General features: G+C 45.7%; 1 protein-coding gene across 1 annotated transcript; it reads right to left on the bottom strand.

Moving 5' to 3' along the window:
• Positions 1-5187: 5187 nt before the first annotated feature.
• Positions 5188-7609, bottom strand: LOC136529527 (uncharacterized). Its single transcript, XM_066522598.1, has 5 exons — positions 7164-7609; positions 6845-6967; positions 6045-6144; positions 5782-5945; positions 5188-5682 (listed from the first exon to the last, which is right to left on the bottom strand). Exons 1-5 carry the CDS (start codon positions 7527-7529, stop codon positions 5455-5457), a joined length of 981 nt encoding a protein of 326 aa, XP_066378695.1. The 5' UTR covers positions 7530-7609; the 3' UTR covers positions 5188-5454.
• Positions 7610-16985: the final 9376 nt, after the last annotated feature.

The following is a 16985-nucleotide window of genomic DNA, read 5'->3' on the forward strand; positions in this document are numbered from 1 at the left end:
CATCTTGGCTATGAAGGAAGATCTGTTCGGATATGATAGATATCGTATTTCTTATAAATACTTACCATATAGCCAAATAGATCTAGACCTAAACTGACCTATAACCCTACACTCCAGACTATATAAGGTGGGTAGGGACCCCCCCCTCGAATGGATCTCATATTCAATATAATCCACCAAAGACACAAGACGTAGGGTATTACGTCGATCAGACGGCCTGAACCTGTCTAAATCGTTGTCTCTACGCCTGTGTCACCATCCAGTTCCTATTACGCACACCTCCACCAATCATCTACTATTGTGGGTATACCCCTCGGTAGACTGCCGACTAGATTTCATCGACAGTGGTGCGCCAGGTAGGGGATATGTGTGTTGATTCTGTGGCGAACCAGATGTGAATCTTTTATTCAACCAACGTCGCCGGCAACTTAGCATTCGGCGGCAACTCGACGTTGGCACGCAGCGGATCACTTTCCTCGGTGAACGGCCACACGTGCTAGAGTCCGATGCCTTGCCATGCGCCTCCAATAGACGCAACACACGACAACAAGATCGGAGTCAAACAATCCAAGAAAGCTAAGTCAAGTCATTTCCTAATTAAATATTGTTATTATACTTCTAGATATATCCGTATGTCTGCATGATTTCGGTTGGGAGAAACCTAATCACATCTTGTTGTTGCTCGTGATTTCTGATCGGATATGCAAGATCATTTCCGTGGATCACGACAACCCGCAATCAGTAAAGGCAGCCGGCGATAATGCGATGTGGAGCATCATTTCCACCAAAGATGTTGGTTGGCCATACAAGCTAATTGGAGTAGTTGAAGAGATATACAAGCACATATGCATCTGGATCTACACCACCATGCAGGCAACCTCACGTATCTTAGGCATGCAAGGAAGATCTTGGACTGCGCCCTCGCCTCGGTCGGATACGCTCAAGGACTTCGCCTCCCCACGCGGATTGACTCCGTCAGGCTCCGATTATGTCCGTTTGCCTACAACTCCGTGTACCCGTCCAAGCTGTCAAACGAACCGTTCGAGCCGTCAAGCAAGCCGCTAAGTGAGCCGACTAGACTACTCGTTCCAATCGCCTGCCACGTCGTAATGGTCACCGTGAAGAACGACGTTATAACGACCACGACCGCCGCCATGACGACATGCCAGAAAGCTCGAGGGCCGAGATATTTCATCGCCGCCGACCAGACGTTATGTCTAAAGATAAGTACCTTTTTATATATGAATATTTAATAAAGTTTTTGCCATGATGTTTCTTCATACTACTATCTATATGATTATTCTCCAAACGACTTTTCTCCATGTATATCATCTTAAAGATGACATACGCTTTCATCTCAATGGCTCCCCGAGCAGCCATGTTTATGCTTGTGCTCTCCAGAGACGGCCTTGTCTCTGGCTTCTCCCTACACGTGCACGGGCGCCTACCCTCTGCGTTATGGGTGGTCGGCAGCGGCTCCTCGGTGATGCTTATCTTCCTACATGTACACGAGCTCCAGCGCTCCGCGTTACGGTTTACGGGCTAGCCAGGGCTGGGGGGGCTCAACCAACAAACTAACGACTCGGAGCAGTTTATATTAAATATAAACATGTCTCCAAAAGAAAACTTAATGTTTACAATATATTTAAGATATTCTTCATCAACTCGCCGACCAGCCACGTTCTCACTTGCGTTACCAGAAATAGCCATGTTCTCGATCTCACTCCTACACGTGCACGAGTGCTAGCCCTCTGCGTTATGGGTGGTCGGCAGTGGCTCCTCGACGATGCATGTGCTCTTACGCGTAAACGGGTGCTAAGCACTCTACGCTATGGAGTATGGGCTAGTCGGGGCTGGCCACGTTTATGCTTGTGCTCTCCAGAGACGGCCTTGTCTCTAGCTTCTCCCTACACGTGCACGAGCGCCTACCCTCTACGTTATGGGTGGTCGGCAGCGGCTCCTCGGTGATGCTTGTCTTCCTACACGTACATGAGCTCCAGCGCTCTACGTTATGGTTTACGGGCTAGCTGGGGCTGGGGGGCTCAACCAACAAACTAACGGCTCGGGGCAGTTTATATTAAATATAAACACATCTCCAAAAGAAAACTTAATGTTTACAATATATTTAAGATATTCTTCATCAACTCGCCGACCAGTCACGTTCTCACTTGCGTTACCAGAAATAGCCCTGTTCTCGATCTCACTCCTACATGTGCACGAGGCGTTATGGGTGGTCGGCAGTGGCTCCTCGGCGACGCATGTGCTCTTATGCGTAAACGGGTGCTAAGCACTCTACGCTATGGAGTATGGGCTAGTCGGGGCTGGTGATGCGATACAGAACCAACTGGCAGGAAGTTACTCATATTTAAAATATGAACACTTCATACAAACATAATGTCTATCTATTCCGCTCTGCTGTCTTCATCGTCGAGTTCATATATTTATTTTTACATCATGTACTACTCATTCTATATATTTATTGCAGGATCATCGTCCGGGTGGTCGCACCACCTGGTCTTCGGACTTCTCCATCGATCAACTGGTCGGACCGCTAGGTTTATGGACTTCATCGCCGACCAGTTAGTCAGACTGTTCAGCGTTCACTTCTACTCGGCGCTCACTTCGCCGTCGACCAGTTGGTTGGGCTGCTCGGTGCTCGATTCTTCGCCAACCAATTGGTCGGATTGTCCGTCGCTTTATCGTCAGCTACGCTGGGGGCTCACCAGCTAAGCTGGGGACTCCACGGCGTTTGGATTATTCGTCGCTTCATCATCAGCTACGTCGGGGGCTTGCTAGCTAAGCTGGGGACTCCTCGGCGTTCGAATTCTTCGTGCAAGCATCGCCAGCTAAGCTAGGGACTCGTCGACGTTTGGATTCTTCGTGCAAGAGTCGCCAGCTAAGCTGGAGACTCCTTGGGCGGTCGGATCTTGCTACGTCTCATCGGTGTGCTATCAACTTGCCCCATACTGTTTGAATCAGGGTACTGATCTTGGGTAGCATGTCTTCGGTCTTGATATACACATGACAGATGACATTGGCGAGCTTTCAGACTTATTTTCTTTGACCCTGCTAAAAGATTTATTTCTTCATCTTTCAGCAGGCTCGAGAACTAAGTGGCTACACTTCACCTGACGGTGAATGTAGTGCTATTTTCTTGATTTACCCTTCTTATTGACTAAGTCATGGATGATTCCTCGTAAACGGAATCTAAGTGGCTACACTTCGCCCGGAGAATTTTTCAATTTAATCTTGAGCCCCTTACATCCTTCCGATAAGTCTTACTTGGCTAAGTCCGAGATTGATTAACCTGTTAAACTGGTCGGCTCCTACTTTCAACGCTCAGGTCACCGGTTACACTGGTCGGCTACGACTTTCACCGCTCAGGTCACTAGTTTAACTGGTCGGCTTTGACTTTCACCGCCCAGGTCACCAGTTTAACTGGTCGGCTTCGACTTTCACCGTCCAGGTCACCAGTCTAACAGGTTGGCTTCGATTTTCACCGTCCAGGTCGTCAGTAAAACTGATCGGCTTCGTGTTAAACTGCTCGGACTTGATCAAGATGACGTCGCCAAGCGGATACAAGACGCTCGGGGACTATCTGTGGGGGATATGATCCCCGGTATCCATAGGATAAGACATGGGCCGCACCATCAGAGGTGGCCCAGTCCACAAGATCAAGACGTGCGGCACTGGTCGGCGTGTACCGCAAGGCTACAAAAAGATATTGTAATACCAAATAGAATAGTTTTCTTGTAACCCTACTCCTCTAGAGTATATAAGGAGGAGTATGGGTCCCCTAGATGAGATATATCGAATCTGATACACAATCAATATAAAATAACAGAGCACAGGATGTAGGGTGTTACGTCAAGCTGACGGCCTGAACCTGTATAAATCTTGTGTCTTGTGTCTTTGTTACCATCTGGTTCGTATCTCGCGCACCTCCACCGATCCATCTACTATCATGGGTATACCACTCGATAGACTGTCGATCAAATTTCGTCGACAATCACCAAATCACCAGGACCTTATTATGGTCCATTTTTCCTATATTATTTTCTGAACCTCATCCATTCTAAAATCGGACTTTACTCAGAACATTAATATCTCGGTTCATCCATTCTCCGCCAAAATAAATAAATAAACTTCAATAATAAAAAGTACTATAAATATATTTTTGAATATGTATTGCCTAGCGATCCATGAGTAGGGAAAAACATTTCTAATTATGTTTATATTTGTTTTTTTCTCGATCGCGCAAAAGATTTGCGCGCTTTTGTATTAAGAGAGAAAATCAGTTTGAGCACAAAGGATTGGGCAACGAAATTTTCAACAAAGCTTTCACCCTCCCTTGCGAACACTGGCTAGCCTATTACTTGCTGAAGTAAACAACCCAGGTTCTTCGCTCCTGTACCCAAAGCTCTGCCTCATACTTGATTGTTGCCAGCAGCATCGCTAATTGGGTTGCGGCTCCGCGGAAACACCTCGCATTCCCTTTTTACAATTCCCAGGCCACCAAAGCGAAGATGGAGTGCGTGTTTAGTTCGTGAATTTTGGGAATTTGGCTATTGTAGCACTTTCGTTTTTATTTGGCAATTAGTGTTCAATCATAGACTAATTAGGCTCAAAACGTTCGTCTCGCAATTTCCAACCAAACTGTGCAATTAGTTTTTTTTTCGTCTACATTTAATGTTCCATGCACGTATCGCAAGATTCGATGTGATGACTACTGTAGTATTTTTTGGGAACTAAACAAGCACGGAGTCTGCTGCCCCTTTCTTGCACTCACTTGTCCATGTTTATATTTGTTTTCATCGTATAAGTGGTAAATAAAGGCTACTGGACAAAAATGGACAAACCTGTGGAAGAAACACGCTACTAAATTTAGGTTGCATTTTTCTGGATGAAGTTAATCTTCAACTACACAGGGTAAGCACGCCCCAGATATATTCAATTTATTTATGGCCAAGTTCAATTAACTAGCTCGTGTGCCTCACATGTCCAGATTTTGTCTTCCTTTCCTGTAACTCTCTTCCTCTTTTTTAATAAAAGTAAATTGCACAGTAGAGGTCTCCCCTACTGTATTTCCCCTAAAAAAAAGGTTCTGCAAACAGCGCAGTCAAACAGTGAATGAGATGATCAGCTTAAATGACACGAAATTTAACTTTAGAAAAGTGAAATGGCCAAGGGTGGGAAAAAAAAACAGGAGCTAGCTAACATGAATCTTTCATGTGCCCACGGCCCTGCTCAAGTTCCACACACATTCTTCCTTCTCCTGTTACATCAAATCAAGGCGACTACAGCAGACCCAAGTTCAATCGGACACCAGCAAACTACATGAAGTTCTAGCAAAGCCGGCCTAAAGTCCAAGCCTCCCATGTCCGACACCACAGAATGATGCATCTCAACCAACTATTCATTGAACTATAGACAGCAACTCAGCATCTTGCACATCTAGGTGGGCTGCGAGGCAAGAGCCCGTGCCGCCGCTCTCTCCAAGGCCTTGAGCCTGTTGGCCTCCATGCGCGCCTTCTGCTCCTCAGTGAGCTCAATCTTCGCCCGCTTGGGGCCGTCGCTGGCTGCCCCGTCCTGGGGCTTCTGCGTCAGCGTGTTAACTTCTTTTGGAGCCGACGGCTCTGGAATCTCTTTATTGGTTCCCTCACCAGCCAGGATCCAGGGTTCCTATTGTACATCAACAGCAGTTCACAAGTTCAGGCAAGTCCGAATGCATTGTATAGTAGCCCATGGATGAAATAATTAGAGTAGAGGGCATACACTTACATCAGCTGCTTTTTCATAGATTTCATTAAGCAAATCTTCTTCCATGGGATCCACATCGTTGGTCTCCATCGGTGGATCTGCATCTTCTTGCACTGGGTCAGTGACATGGTTGTCTGACAGCGGAGCTTCAGTGCCGAAAATTGGGTCTTCAGATGCAGTTCCATCTGCAATAGGGGTTACACAATCACTATAGTGGACACAAACATTAAAGGAAATACACTTATCCATGCACGTTGTTGCTAACAAAAACAAAGAGCTCGTACCAGGTTCACCTTCTGGCATGTCTTCATAAACTGGCGGTTCGTGCAGGAGTGTAGGATCACCCCCTCTGGCAACCCTGTCCCTCAGTTCAGAAACACATCTCTAACGAACAATGCAAAAGAACACACATGTCAGAAATAACAAGGTCACGGCAATGTCCAACGAGAAAGAAGATGTTGACTTTCTGGTGAGAATGGTGATCGTGCGTGCAAACAGAAGAACATATCGCTTTGCAAACCAGTTTTGGCTTATCAAGTTCAAGAGTAGCAAATCAATGACGCGTGAGCTGAAATCTTCCTTGGTCCCAAAGTCTAGCCATCAACAGGTCACACTTGAAAATTTTCATTTTCATTAAATAAACAGCTCAGTGGCATGTTTACCACAAGCATACTATTCTTTTAACAAGGGCAAAAAAGATTGATCCCTCACAAAATAAAAGGACAAGGAAAGAACAAAAAGACTGATGGGAATGGATCTTTCTAAACAGTCATGGCATGGCATGGAGCATAACAGGTTGTCTTCGTTTATAACTATCTATTAAGGTGTTTTCCTCAACAGCTTGAGACCTCCACGTCAATGTGGTGCTAAGCTTTGGAATTTGGCTCTTTTGTCTTTCTTGTGACAGTCCTCTAAATGTATCCTTAAGATTTAAATTGGTTGACAACAAAGTGCAGGTAGGAAAAAATTAAATTAAGTACCTGAGCTAACACTACACCAACTTTAGGTCTTAATTCACTCTAGTCTGTTTATTTTATTTGCGATCACAGGGAATCAATGGCTCAAACCAAAGCAGGTAGCTTACCCTGACGCGGTTGCCGGCACCCAATTTCTCAACTTTGCGCACAAACTGTTCAAAGGAGTAGTAAGGGATCAAACGAGAGTGCCAGTCCGCGTAGAGCTTGATGAGATTGCCAAGGTCCTCCACCTGCGATCAAGTCGTGAGACAAGGAAGTAGGTCAGAGAACAGAATAGACACAGATATCATGGTTGTGAGATGAATCTTAGTCAAACTGCCTCCTATGTCCGTTGTTGTTATTCATGGATCGATGGATTCGATTGAAATTGATGGTCCCCGAAACTGAACAGATGCGTTTGAAAGGAAAAAGGCAAAGAATGAGTACCTCATGGCCTGGGCGCGCGCGGGGCTTGTATGCCTTGGGGAAGTAGCGGAGCACGAAGCCGATGCCGCCGTCGGAGAGGAGCAGGTCCGGCGTGAGCTTGGGGCGCGTGGCCCTCTCCCTCTTCTTCTTCTTGCCGTCCTGCGGCTGCGGTGGCGCCCCACCGTAGGTCTCGTCCCCCTCCGGCGCCGCCGCCGCCGCGGAAGGCCTGGTCTTGGCGTTGAAGCGGGAGGCGGCGGAGGGATGGCTGGGGTTGGTGGGTGCGTCGGCGTCGGAGGCGGCGGCAGGTGCGGAGGACGAGGGGCAATCGCGGGACCAGTGGCCCGGGCGACCGCACTTGAAGCAGCCCGTGGGCGCCGCCGCGGCCATGGCTGGTGTTGGGGAATCGGGAATTGGGGGTGGATGGATCTTGCTCCTGGCCCTGGGCAAGGAGAAAGGAAATGGAGGGGTTTTGGCGGGAGTCCAGAGGCGAGATGGCGCCAAGACCAAGAGGCGGAAAACCTAGTGAGGACTGAGGAGGAAGCAGCGAAAAAAAAAGGAAAAAAAATCGGGGCATTCCGACAATTGAACTCGGGACCTCTCGCGACCTAAGCGAAAATCATACCGTAGATCAAATGCCCTTGCGTGTCCTTCTCCTCTCTTTTTTTCTTACTAATATTCTACCCCCAATATAAAAGCTCGACCAAATATCATCTGGTCTGTCCCTTAACTATATTCACGACTGCATCTTAATTAGCTTTGTTTTCTTGCATCTTCTGAAGGACAGACTTAGCATGAGAGAATTAATAAAGAAGAAGAAGAAGAATGTGGAACTACATGACTATAGCTGCACATTATGCATTGATCTTCTGGAATAGTCTCTCTTGCATCTTTTCATTCAATGCACGTTTGCAATTGAACGTTGGGCATGGCTACAAATTCAGGTGAATCCTTAGTGCATCTCCAAGAGTTTGTCAAATCCACTTGCTATCCTTCTTTTTTTTTTTTGGCAAAACTAGAAAATTGACCCTCCAACGGTTTGGCAAATGACTTGGCATCTTTTGACAACTTGGCATCGAGCAGCACCGCACGCGCATATTGGCGCGCGGCCAAGTCACTTGCCATCGCGATTTCGGCCTCCGCCGCCTCCTCTCCCGCGCGCGCCAGGACACTTCATGTGCTCGTTCCCTCGCGACCCAGGACTCGTAGCGGAGATAAATCCCCGCGCGCCCCTGGACTCCCAGCGATCAGACGAGGAGTCGCGCCCAGACGAGGAGTCACGCAGTCGCCGCGCACCGGCCTGGCAAAGAAGCTTCGACAGCTGCTGCGTGGTGTAGGTATGTTCTTCCTCGACGTAGGGTTATTATTTGGTGGTGATAGCTAGAGCCAGTGCCCTTGATCTGAGAGTCAAGGTAGGGTTCATATTATATTGTTTCTGTACTATGCCATCAACTATAGTGTTTCTGTGAACTTGCACAGCTCGATGTACCGATGGGGAAGATCACCTTGAGGTCTTGGAGGAGATGGGCGCCTAGCTTGGTGGATGATGCAGCGATGTTGGGTGCCTAGCTCGATGTAGGAGATCGATGATGGCCACCAGCGATGACGCAGCGCTGCGGAGGAAGAGATGTCAGTCCGTGGAGGCGGCGCCCTTCACGCCCGCGCGGAGTAGGTCGCGTGGCCAGGCGAGGAGTCACGGTGAAAAACAGTTGATCCGGTTTGCAAGTGGGCCTACTTTTTAAATTTTGCCAAGCCCAAATGGCAAACTATTGGAGATAGTATCTTTTTTCACTTGCCATATGTTTTAGGCACTTGCCAAATCACAAGATTTGCCAAGTCAATTTTGGCAAACTCTTGGAGATGCTCTTACTGATCCTTTTCAGAACCCTGAGAAGCCCCTTTCTTCATGGAAATAATAAAATAATTCTTATGTGTTGGACAATCTGGAAAGCAAGAAACAATCTCATCTCCCACCAAATTCAACCATCATCTAGGAGATTTTTTTTTAAGTTAGACTTTGCGTTGTTACTTTCATGCCCCAAAAGAAGCTACTTCCCCTTGATTGACCAATGGCTAGAGAATCTAGCTTACTTACCTAGACTGATGAACCAATTTTATTTCTTAAATCTGTTCGCTACGTCATATTTTCTATAAATTACTTATTCTGTTTTTAATATATCTTAACCAGTAGGGGCTTGCCCCTCTTGATTTCATCAAAATACTAGCACAACATAGCGTCTGTCTAGCATGCCGATACCTAGGGCGCATCAACAATGCGATAGGGGAGGAAAGGGAAAGGATTGAGATCTGTTACTTTAAAAAAAAAATGTTGTTCGGCAAGGTTTATTGATCTGATAAAATAGTTAGTTACGTCGTTTACAAGCAACCCTCCCCCCTCTCCACCAACCCACCCCCCGTTACACTATTTTTTTGAGGTCAAATTTCGGGGTGGGGCGGGGGATCAAACTTAATCCCCACTTGGTTTCATTCCACTGATGCCGTTAACCGGGGGTGGATAGGGCATAGCCCTTGAAGTTTACGATGATATCAGAGAAAAAGGAGGTGGGATGAGATTACATATCATTAGTACTTCTCCATCTCCTAGGCATGGAGGCGTTCCCCGGTTACACTATCAAACCCATCCCAATAGATGATACATACATCGACCTGTCAGAACAAGACTTTACTAGGTCTTTGTTCCATCGCCCATCATCGATTAGGCTTACGAGGTGTCTACCTTTTTAGGTTTATGACTCGATGGAATCCAGTTGTCGTAAACCCCAACTCGACTAATGCATCCACTCACGGATCCGGGGAAATTTCACGGATTAAAGAATTTGCTGTAGTGATATGATCCACCACTTTCACTTTTTCAGATGAGTCTGCCATAACCATGAGGATAGTATTATGCTCCCTCCTTTCAACCCCTATAATTCATTCTGGCAATCTGCGCCCCTGGTGATACTGGCTAGGCACGAACTCTGGCCGGTTGATCTGCTGCTTCGATAGTGCCCAGCCTAACCGTTGAAAGTTAATTAGCAAGTGCACAACAGGCACCTGTGCAATCACCTTGACGTGCATGTTCAAACTACAAAGCAAGGTAATGACTACACGCAGCTCTTTAGTCTGCCCTTTCTCCTTCAATTATTTGCATGATCTTGCTTGATCACTCCTTACTCTAGCTAGCACTAACAGTGGATTCACTAAAATTAAACCGAGTACTCGAATATTACTCGGTCACCAAACTATGTTGCCAACTGAGCAACTAACAATATCTATTCAAATCCAAGCGCCGAATTTGAGTGTCAAGATTGCTATTTTCTTTTGAGAATTTCTATGTAAAAAAACCCTCAAACAGTATTGAATCAGCGATAAATAAAAGAAAAATGTGAACAAATCTGTGTAAGGGGAGCTTGTGGCTATATCTCGTGCCCAACTAACAAAAAGAAACGAAAATGCATGTAAGCCAGCAGAGCCGGCGAGCTTTGTTTTTTTTTTTCGTTTGGCTAATTGGCTGTATCGATAATACCGATCGATGGCCTGGGTGTGCAAGATGCATGTGTTTTGTTGGTTGGAGCCGTACATGGCGCGCTATGCACGTGATGCCTCGTGTCACTACCGTCGTGTCCTCGTTAATAAATTGATTAAACGAGAAACGATCGTTGAAAAATAACAGTTTGAGATGCATATGGATGATGACAGTACGTATATGTGCTACACATACGACAGATGGCGAGATGCATGAATGACAGTACGTTTATGTATACGACAGATAGAGATCGGTCAACTATACATTTGATTACATAGGATTATATGTATACTAGCAGGGAACCCGCGCTTCGCGCGGGCAGCGGTCAACAGTGGGACGATTATATGTATACTAGCAGGAAACCCCGCGCTTCGCGCGGGCAGCGGTCAACAGTGGGACAAAAAAAAAAAGCACAGTTCCTTATCGGGGTGGGTACTGTTTATCGTGACCGGTTACTGTTTATATACAGTGATATGAGTCTGCGTGCGTCCTGGATGAACAGTACTCGCGATGGGACACCCTCAAATTTATTTATAGTCATTTATTTATTATATTTATTTATTATTATTATTATATTTATTTAATTTATATTTATTATTTATAGATAGATTGATGACCTATTTGGCAGAGCGGAGTGATTTAGGGCTTGTTTGCCAGGGCTCCTCTCCGGCTCCGGCTCCTCCAGAGGAGCCCTGCCAAACGTTTTTTGAAGGAGCCATTTTTTAGTAAAAAACAGAGGAGCCGGAGCCGTTTTGGAGGAGCCATAATTCCAAAACGGCTCCGGCTCCTTCGGAGGAGCCCCTCGGGAGGAGCCGTGCCAAACAAGCCCTTAGTAGGGAAGCAGGACGAGAAGCATGTTTATTTAGAAAGGACATCAAAAGCTTTATCGTAGATTTTATTAATTTTTTTTTTAGATTAAGGAACAAATGTATTCCGGTCTCCCACATTCATAATCGAATGGGTACAACCAAACTGAACCAATACAAAACCATGGTCTAAGACCAAAGACTGCTAAGCAGCAGCCTGTTCGGTTGGCTGGTTCGTATCGTTGCTGGTTCGTGAAGAAGTATTGCTGGCTGGTTTGTGTGAGAGAAAAATACTGTTCCGGCTAAAAATTTACGATAAGCCACAGCCAAACAAACAGGCTGCAGACTAGCCCCAACTCCAGACTACTGATAACCAAACGACCCTTGCAGTGTCTAAACACAGCGCATAGGATGCAGCCAAACCAAAGCCTGCTAAACAGCTAAACCCCAACTCCAAATTGTAGCTAAACAGGCAACACTCAGTGTCCAAACACTGCAAAAAGAAGCTAGTTCTCTAAACTCTTGTGTTGCTTCCACACGGAACTTCTGAAGATTTCCAACCATTATTTCCAACTTCTTGCATCCAAACTTCATAGCCGTTCTCTCTTCCTTTTTAGATAGCTACGACCATTGCCGGATCCAGTACGTCTCCCTGAAGATTACTGTTCTATTCTCTTTTGATTCCTCCACCCATTAGATCCAAAAAATTGCAGTGACAAGCCTTCAAAAGTCCCCCTGAAAAGTACCTGCAAGCAAGAATTAGTAACTCGATTTTGGAATACTGCCTCATTTCTATTCAACCATAATACCCAACACATGGCTGCAATCCCCACTATTATTTGATTTCTTAGTCCAGGAGCAAATCTCCTTATCCAAGATCCGAACATGTGAGTAATGCTCTTTGGTGGTTGAAAGTTAAAGGTGATGAACAATGTATTCCAAACCGATCTAGCTATTCGGCAATCAAAAAAAAGATGTTGGATATTTTCTTCTAACCCACAGAAGCTACACTTAGTATCTCCTTTTCATCTTCTCTTAATCAAGTTATCATTTGTTAAAATCACCCCTTTCTTTAAGTACCAAAGGAAAACTTTAATTTTCAAAGGTAATTTTGCTTTCCAGAACACATTATTCTCTGAAATTCTCTCTATTTTCATTAATTCCCTATATAATGACTGTGTGGAGAAAACTCCATTCTTTTTTATTTGCCAAATGAAGCTGTCCTTATCATTATTAGGCTTACCAGAAGAACTAAAGAGACTGGCTTTAGCCACTCATTTAGTCTGTCACCCGCTAATCCCCGCCTAAATGAGACATTCAGCGGTGTTGAATTTAAAACGCTAGCTACTAATACCTCTCTTTTTCTTACAATTCTGTACAGTTTTGGAAACCTTCGCATTAGCGGTTGTTGATCAATCCACATGTCCTCCCAAAATCTTGTTAGAAAAGAAAAAATAGATTTACAAATATTTACAGACCAGCAACAGTCTCGTGGAGCTACCACAACTAGGAGATCGACTACCTAAAACTGCAAACGATGAGAAAAAAAAACACCTGAAACTACTGAAACCTACACATGAAACCGATAACAAAAGACTGAGAAAAGACCACTACGAGGACCTTTAGGATTCAGTTGTGACTGTCCTTGGCGCCATGGCCAAACTGTATTGCATAATCTCATCTTTGCATAACACGGCCACTTGACTTGGGTTGAGAGCTTTTTGTTGGAATTGTCTCATATTTCTCTTTTTCCAAATAGTGAGCATGTGAAAAGTAATTCTGATGGAAATTAAATTGCTCATTAATGAGCAATTTAATTTCCATCAGAATTACTTTTCACCATTTAGCACTTGTAAGCGGAGAAATTTTACCGTTTAGCTGAGGAAAAATGAATTCTTACCGAGAAACTCCTATAAAGATAAGAAAAACGCTACCAAACGCCCCCTTAAACAAATAAATAGAGAAATGATATCTAACAACCGAGTGTTGGACACTCGATCTCCTCGCCCGCACGCCCTCTCTCCGACCTCTCTCTCTCTTCTTCTCCAAATCCGATGGCCTTAGAAGGGGAAATCGGGGGAGAGCAGGCCGACCAGGCGGTGGGTGAAAGGTCCTAAATGGTTAGAGGGGGAGGTGAATACCCTATAAAAATTTCTACAAAAACACTAAAGCAATGGACTAGATAAATAAAAGGCGAAATATAATTTTACTCTAGCTCTACTTGTGATGCAAGCTACCTGCCATAATTCTAGTAAGGCTATAATCTCTATGGCACACACAAGAGGCTAAGTCACTATTCTACACCTAGTGAACAAGCTAGCAAAGAAACCAAGCTACCACTACACAAGATATCAACTACAAAGTAAATACAAGAGGTAGTGATAGATATACCGCCTGTAGCAAGAGAGATGTTCAATCAATATATCAATGAAATCCTCGGAACAAGATGACACAAGATTTTTTACCGAGGTTCACTTGCTTGCCGGCAAGCTAGTCCTCGTTGTAGCGATTCACGCACTTGGAAGGTTCACGTGCTAATAGGCATCACACGCCTAACCCCGCAACCGGATGCCGCACAACCAACACAAGATGAGGATCCACAAGCTACGAGCAATCCACTAGAGATGCCTTTCGTGATCTCCCACGAGGAAGGCTCAAGAACCCCTCACAGTCACCGATGGGTGTGGCCAAGACAATCACCACTCTTGCCAACACACTTCCGCTGCTCCAAACCGTCTAGGTGGCGGTAACCACCAAGAGTAACAAGAAGACCACAGCTGAAAACGATTCACAAGTGCCACTAGATGCTATTACTCATGCAAATACACTTGGAATCACTTCCCAACTCACTTGGATGCACGATCAAGCAAGAGATTGAGTGGGAGGGGGTTTGCTCAACTCAAAGGATGCTATCACATGTAAGAAGTGACCAAGAGAGTGAGCCAAACCCGACCAAGCCTCTATTTATAGAGCTCCAAGAGGTAACTAACCGTTACAGTCCACGGGGCGTTCGGACCATTCACTCTGGGTCCTGGACCCTCGCAGCTTTGAATCTTCCGAGTGCCACGTGTAAACACAGACTGTTAGAGCAACCGGACGGAGGCTCCGGACTCAGCAACAGTGCTGGTCTGGAACAAGGACCCAAGGTCCGGTTCCTTTTAGCAGTTCTCCTCGCATCGCCACGTGTCCCAGAGTTTGAAACTAGCCGTTGGCACGCGCGTCCGAACTCCAACTCTGGACCGATGAACAACGATCATCCGGACCAACGACGAGCACAGTCCGGACGACTCCAGTAAGGTTCACGAGATCTCAAATGCGTCCGAACCGAGTCCGGTTGCACCGTCCGGACCATCACTCAGCGTCCGGAGCTGCATCGCCTCTTCGCTTCTCGCCACGTGGCTGGGGGCCTCCATCCAGACCAAGGAGCCATGGTCCGAACACCCCGCGCCCAGAGTCCAGAGCTGTGCCACAGCACAGAGTATCCCTAGGCTTTGGTTCCGGACCCATCGCCGATGGTCCGGACCACCCTATACCCTAGGGTCCGGATCCTTTTTCTTCTCCATTTCAACTTCTATCTTCCACCCTTGCTTCCATGTGCCAACACCAAAGTGTTCCACCACTTGTGTACGTGTGTTAGCATTTTTCAAGGGTTTATGTTAGCACACTAGGTCCTAATGCATATGCATGAAGCACTTTACCCTGGTGGCACTTGATAATGGCAATTACCATGATTTTCCCCTCTTTATAGTACGACTGTCTATCCTAAGCCCACTCACACCCTCTATGGTGTCTTGAGCAGTGAAACAAAAACCCTAGTGATACCTTTGCCTTGATCATCTTGGTTTTTTTTTGTTTTTCTCTTTCTTCTTTTTCAAGTTGAAGCTCTTGATCCATCATCACTTGGGCATCACCATTGCCATCTAGCTCACATCTTGGTGTGTACCAACCTATCTTGTATTTCACTTATGACAAAGGTTAGTACACTTATGTTTCATCAATTATCCAAAACAAACTAGGGCTTTTAGTGGGGACGGCGACGTTCGGGTCCCGGCGGCAGCGGAAGCGGCCGGACTAGGTCGGGACGGGGGGCACCCATGGCCGGAGCTCGCCTTGGAAGAGGAGGGGGTGAGGGGGAGAAGGAGGTCGCAACAGTCGCGCTAGGGTTTCGTCGGACTCTGCAGCTGAACGGTGGGTGGCAACGGGGCAAGGAGGAAGAAGAACTGTGAAAAAAAAACAAGTACTCCCCGTTGTAAAACACGCTCGAGTGCTGGCTAGACCCTTTCCAATAAATATACACCGCTGGTAAACGACAGGAGGGATGTGCTGCGTCTTTCCAATAAATATACACCCATGTGTTTTCATTCATATAACATACTAATAATATAATAATGTCACGATCCCTTCATAGCCTCGCGGTGTGGTTCAGATCAGATCACTGGATCATGCTAAGCAATGCATACAGATTCACAGTAGTAGTATGCTGCATCCATCATCACTCAGATCGGATCTCGTCCTCTCATCTCATCTCATACGATCTCTCTCTCACACACCAACACACTTGCAGCAGACCAGACCAGGTTTGCTTGTACTCGTCTAAAAAAAAAAGAGTGTACTTCTACCCCTTCGGTCCTATAACAAGAGTGCCTTTTTACTGTTGTTCCAAATTATCCACTTGGGTTGCTTCGACTGTAGCTCCTCCAGAAACGGCACTGTACCAAAAGCCAGATCCCAAAATCAACCGCTAGCTTTCGGATTTTATATCAGGGTCTGTTTAGTTCGCGAATTTTTTTTAGGAAATAGTACTGTAGTACTTTCGTTGTTATTTGGCAATTAGTGTCTAATTATGGTCTAATTAGGCTTAAAAGATTCGTCTCGTGAATTTCGTCTAAACTGTGTAATTAGTTTTATTTTTATCTATATTTAATGCTTCATGCATGCGTCCAAAGATTCGATGTGACGGAGAATCTTGAAAAATTTTGGGAACTAAACAAGCACCAACTCTTCTGCTTAGAGCCGAGGAGAGAGAGAGACTGCGTACTCTTCAGCGGGACAAGTGATTTCTTTCCACCTGTTCGGCTGGCTGGCTGGCTGGCTGGGCTGGTGCTGATAAGCCCACTCATACGGACACTGTATTTTTCTCTCACGATAATTCAGCCGAAAAGTGAAACACCTGCCGAGAAACAGCTCTACGAGGGAAGCTCGGGGCCAGCTCTGGGGCCATGTTTTCTTGCTGCCTGCCTGGCATTAGGGATGAAAATGGTACGGATATTTTCCGACCGTATTCGAAACCGAATCCGTTTAGAGGGGTTGAGATCTATCCGTATCCGAGTCCGGATATCCAACATCCGATACAGTATCCGTATCCGAATACTCAAATCGCATATTTATGATGTCGATATCCAATCGTATCCTATCCGACATAGTTGACACTATCTGTATTCGAATCCGAATCCAGACAAAAATATGAAAAAGAAATATAATATCGATGATATCCGTCCATATTCGATCCAT

The sequence above is a fragment of the Miscanthus floridulus genome, chromosome 19, assembly GCF_019320115.1.
Source record: "Miscanthus floridulus cultivar M001 chromosome 19, ASM1932011v1, whole genome shotgun sequence".
Taxonomy (NCBI): domain Eukaryota; kingdom Viridiplantae; phylum Streptophyta; class Magnoliopsida; order Poales; family Poaceae; genus Miscanthus; species Miscanthus floridulus.

Excerpts from the sequence above, each read along its gene's own strand:
- LOC136529527 (XM_066522598.1), bottom strand. The coding sequence starts at position 7,529 with ATGGCCGCGGCGGCGCCCACGGGCTGCTTCAAGTGCGGTCGCCCGGGC. Across the intron at positions 6,968-7,163 it reads GCGCGCGCCCAGGCCATGAG|GTGGAGGACCTTGGCAATCT; the intron begins GTACTCATTCTT and ends ACTTGATCGCAG. Across the intron at positions 6,145-6,844 it reads GTGCCGGCAACCGCGTCAGG|AGATGTGTTTCTGAACTGAG; the intron begins GTAAGCTACCTG and ends ATTGTTCGTTAG.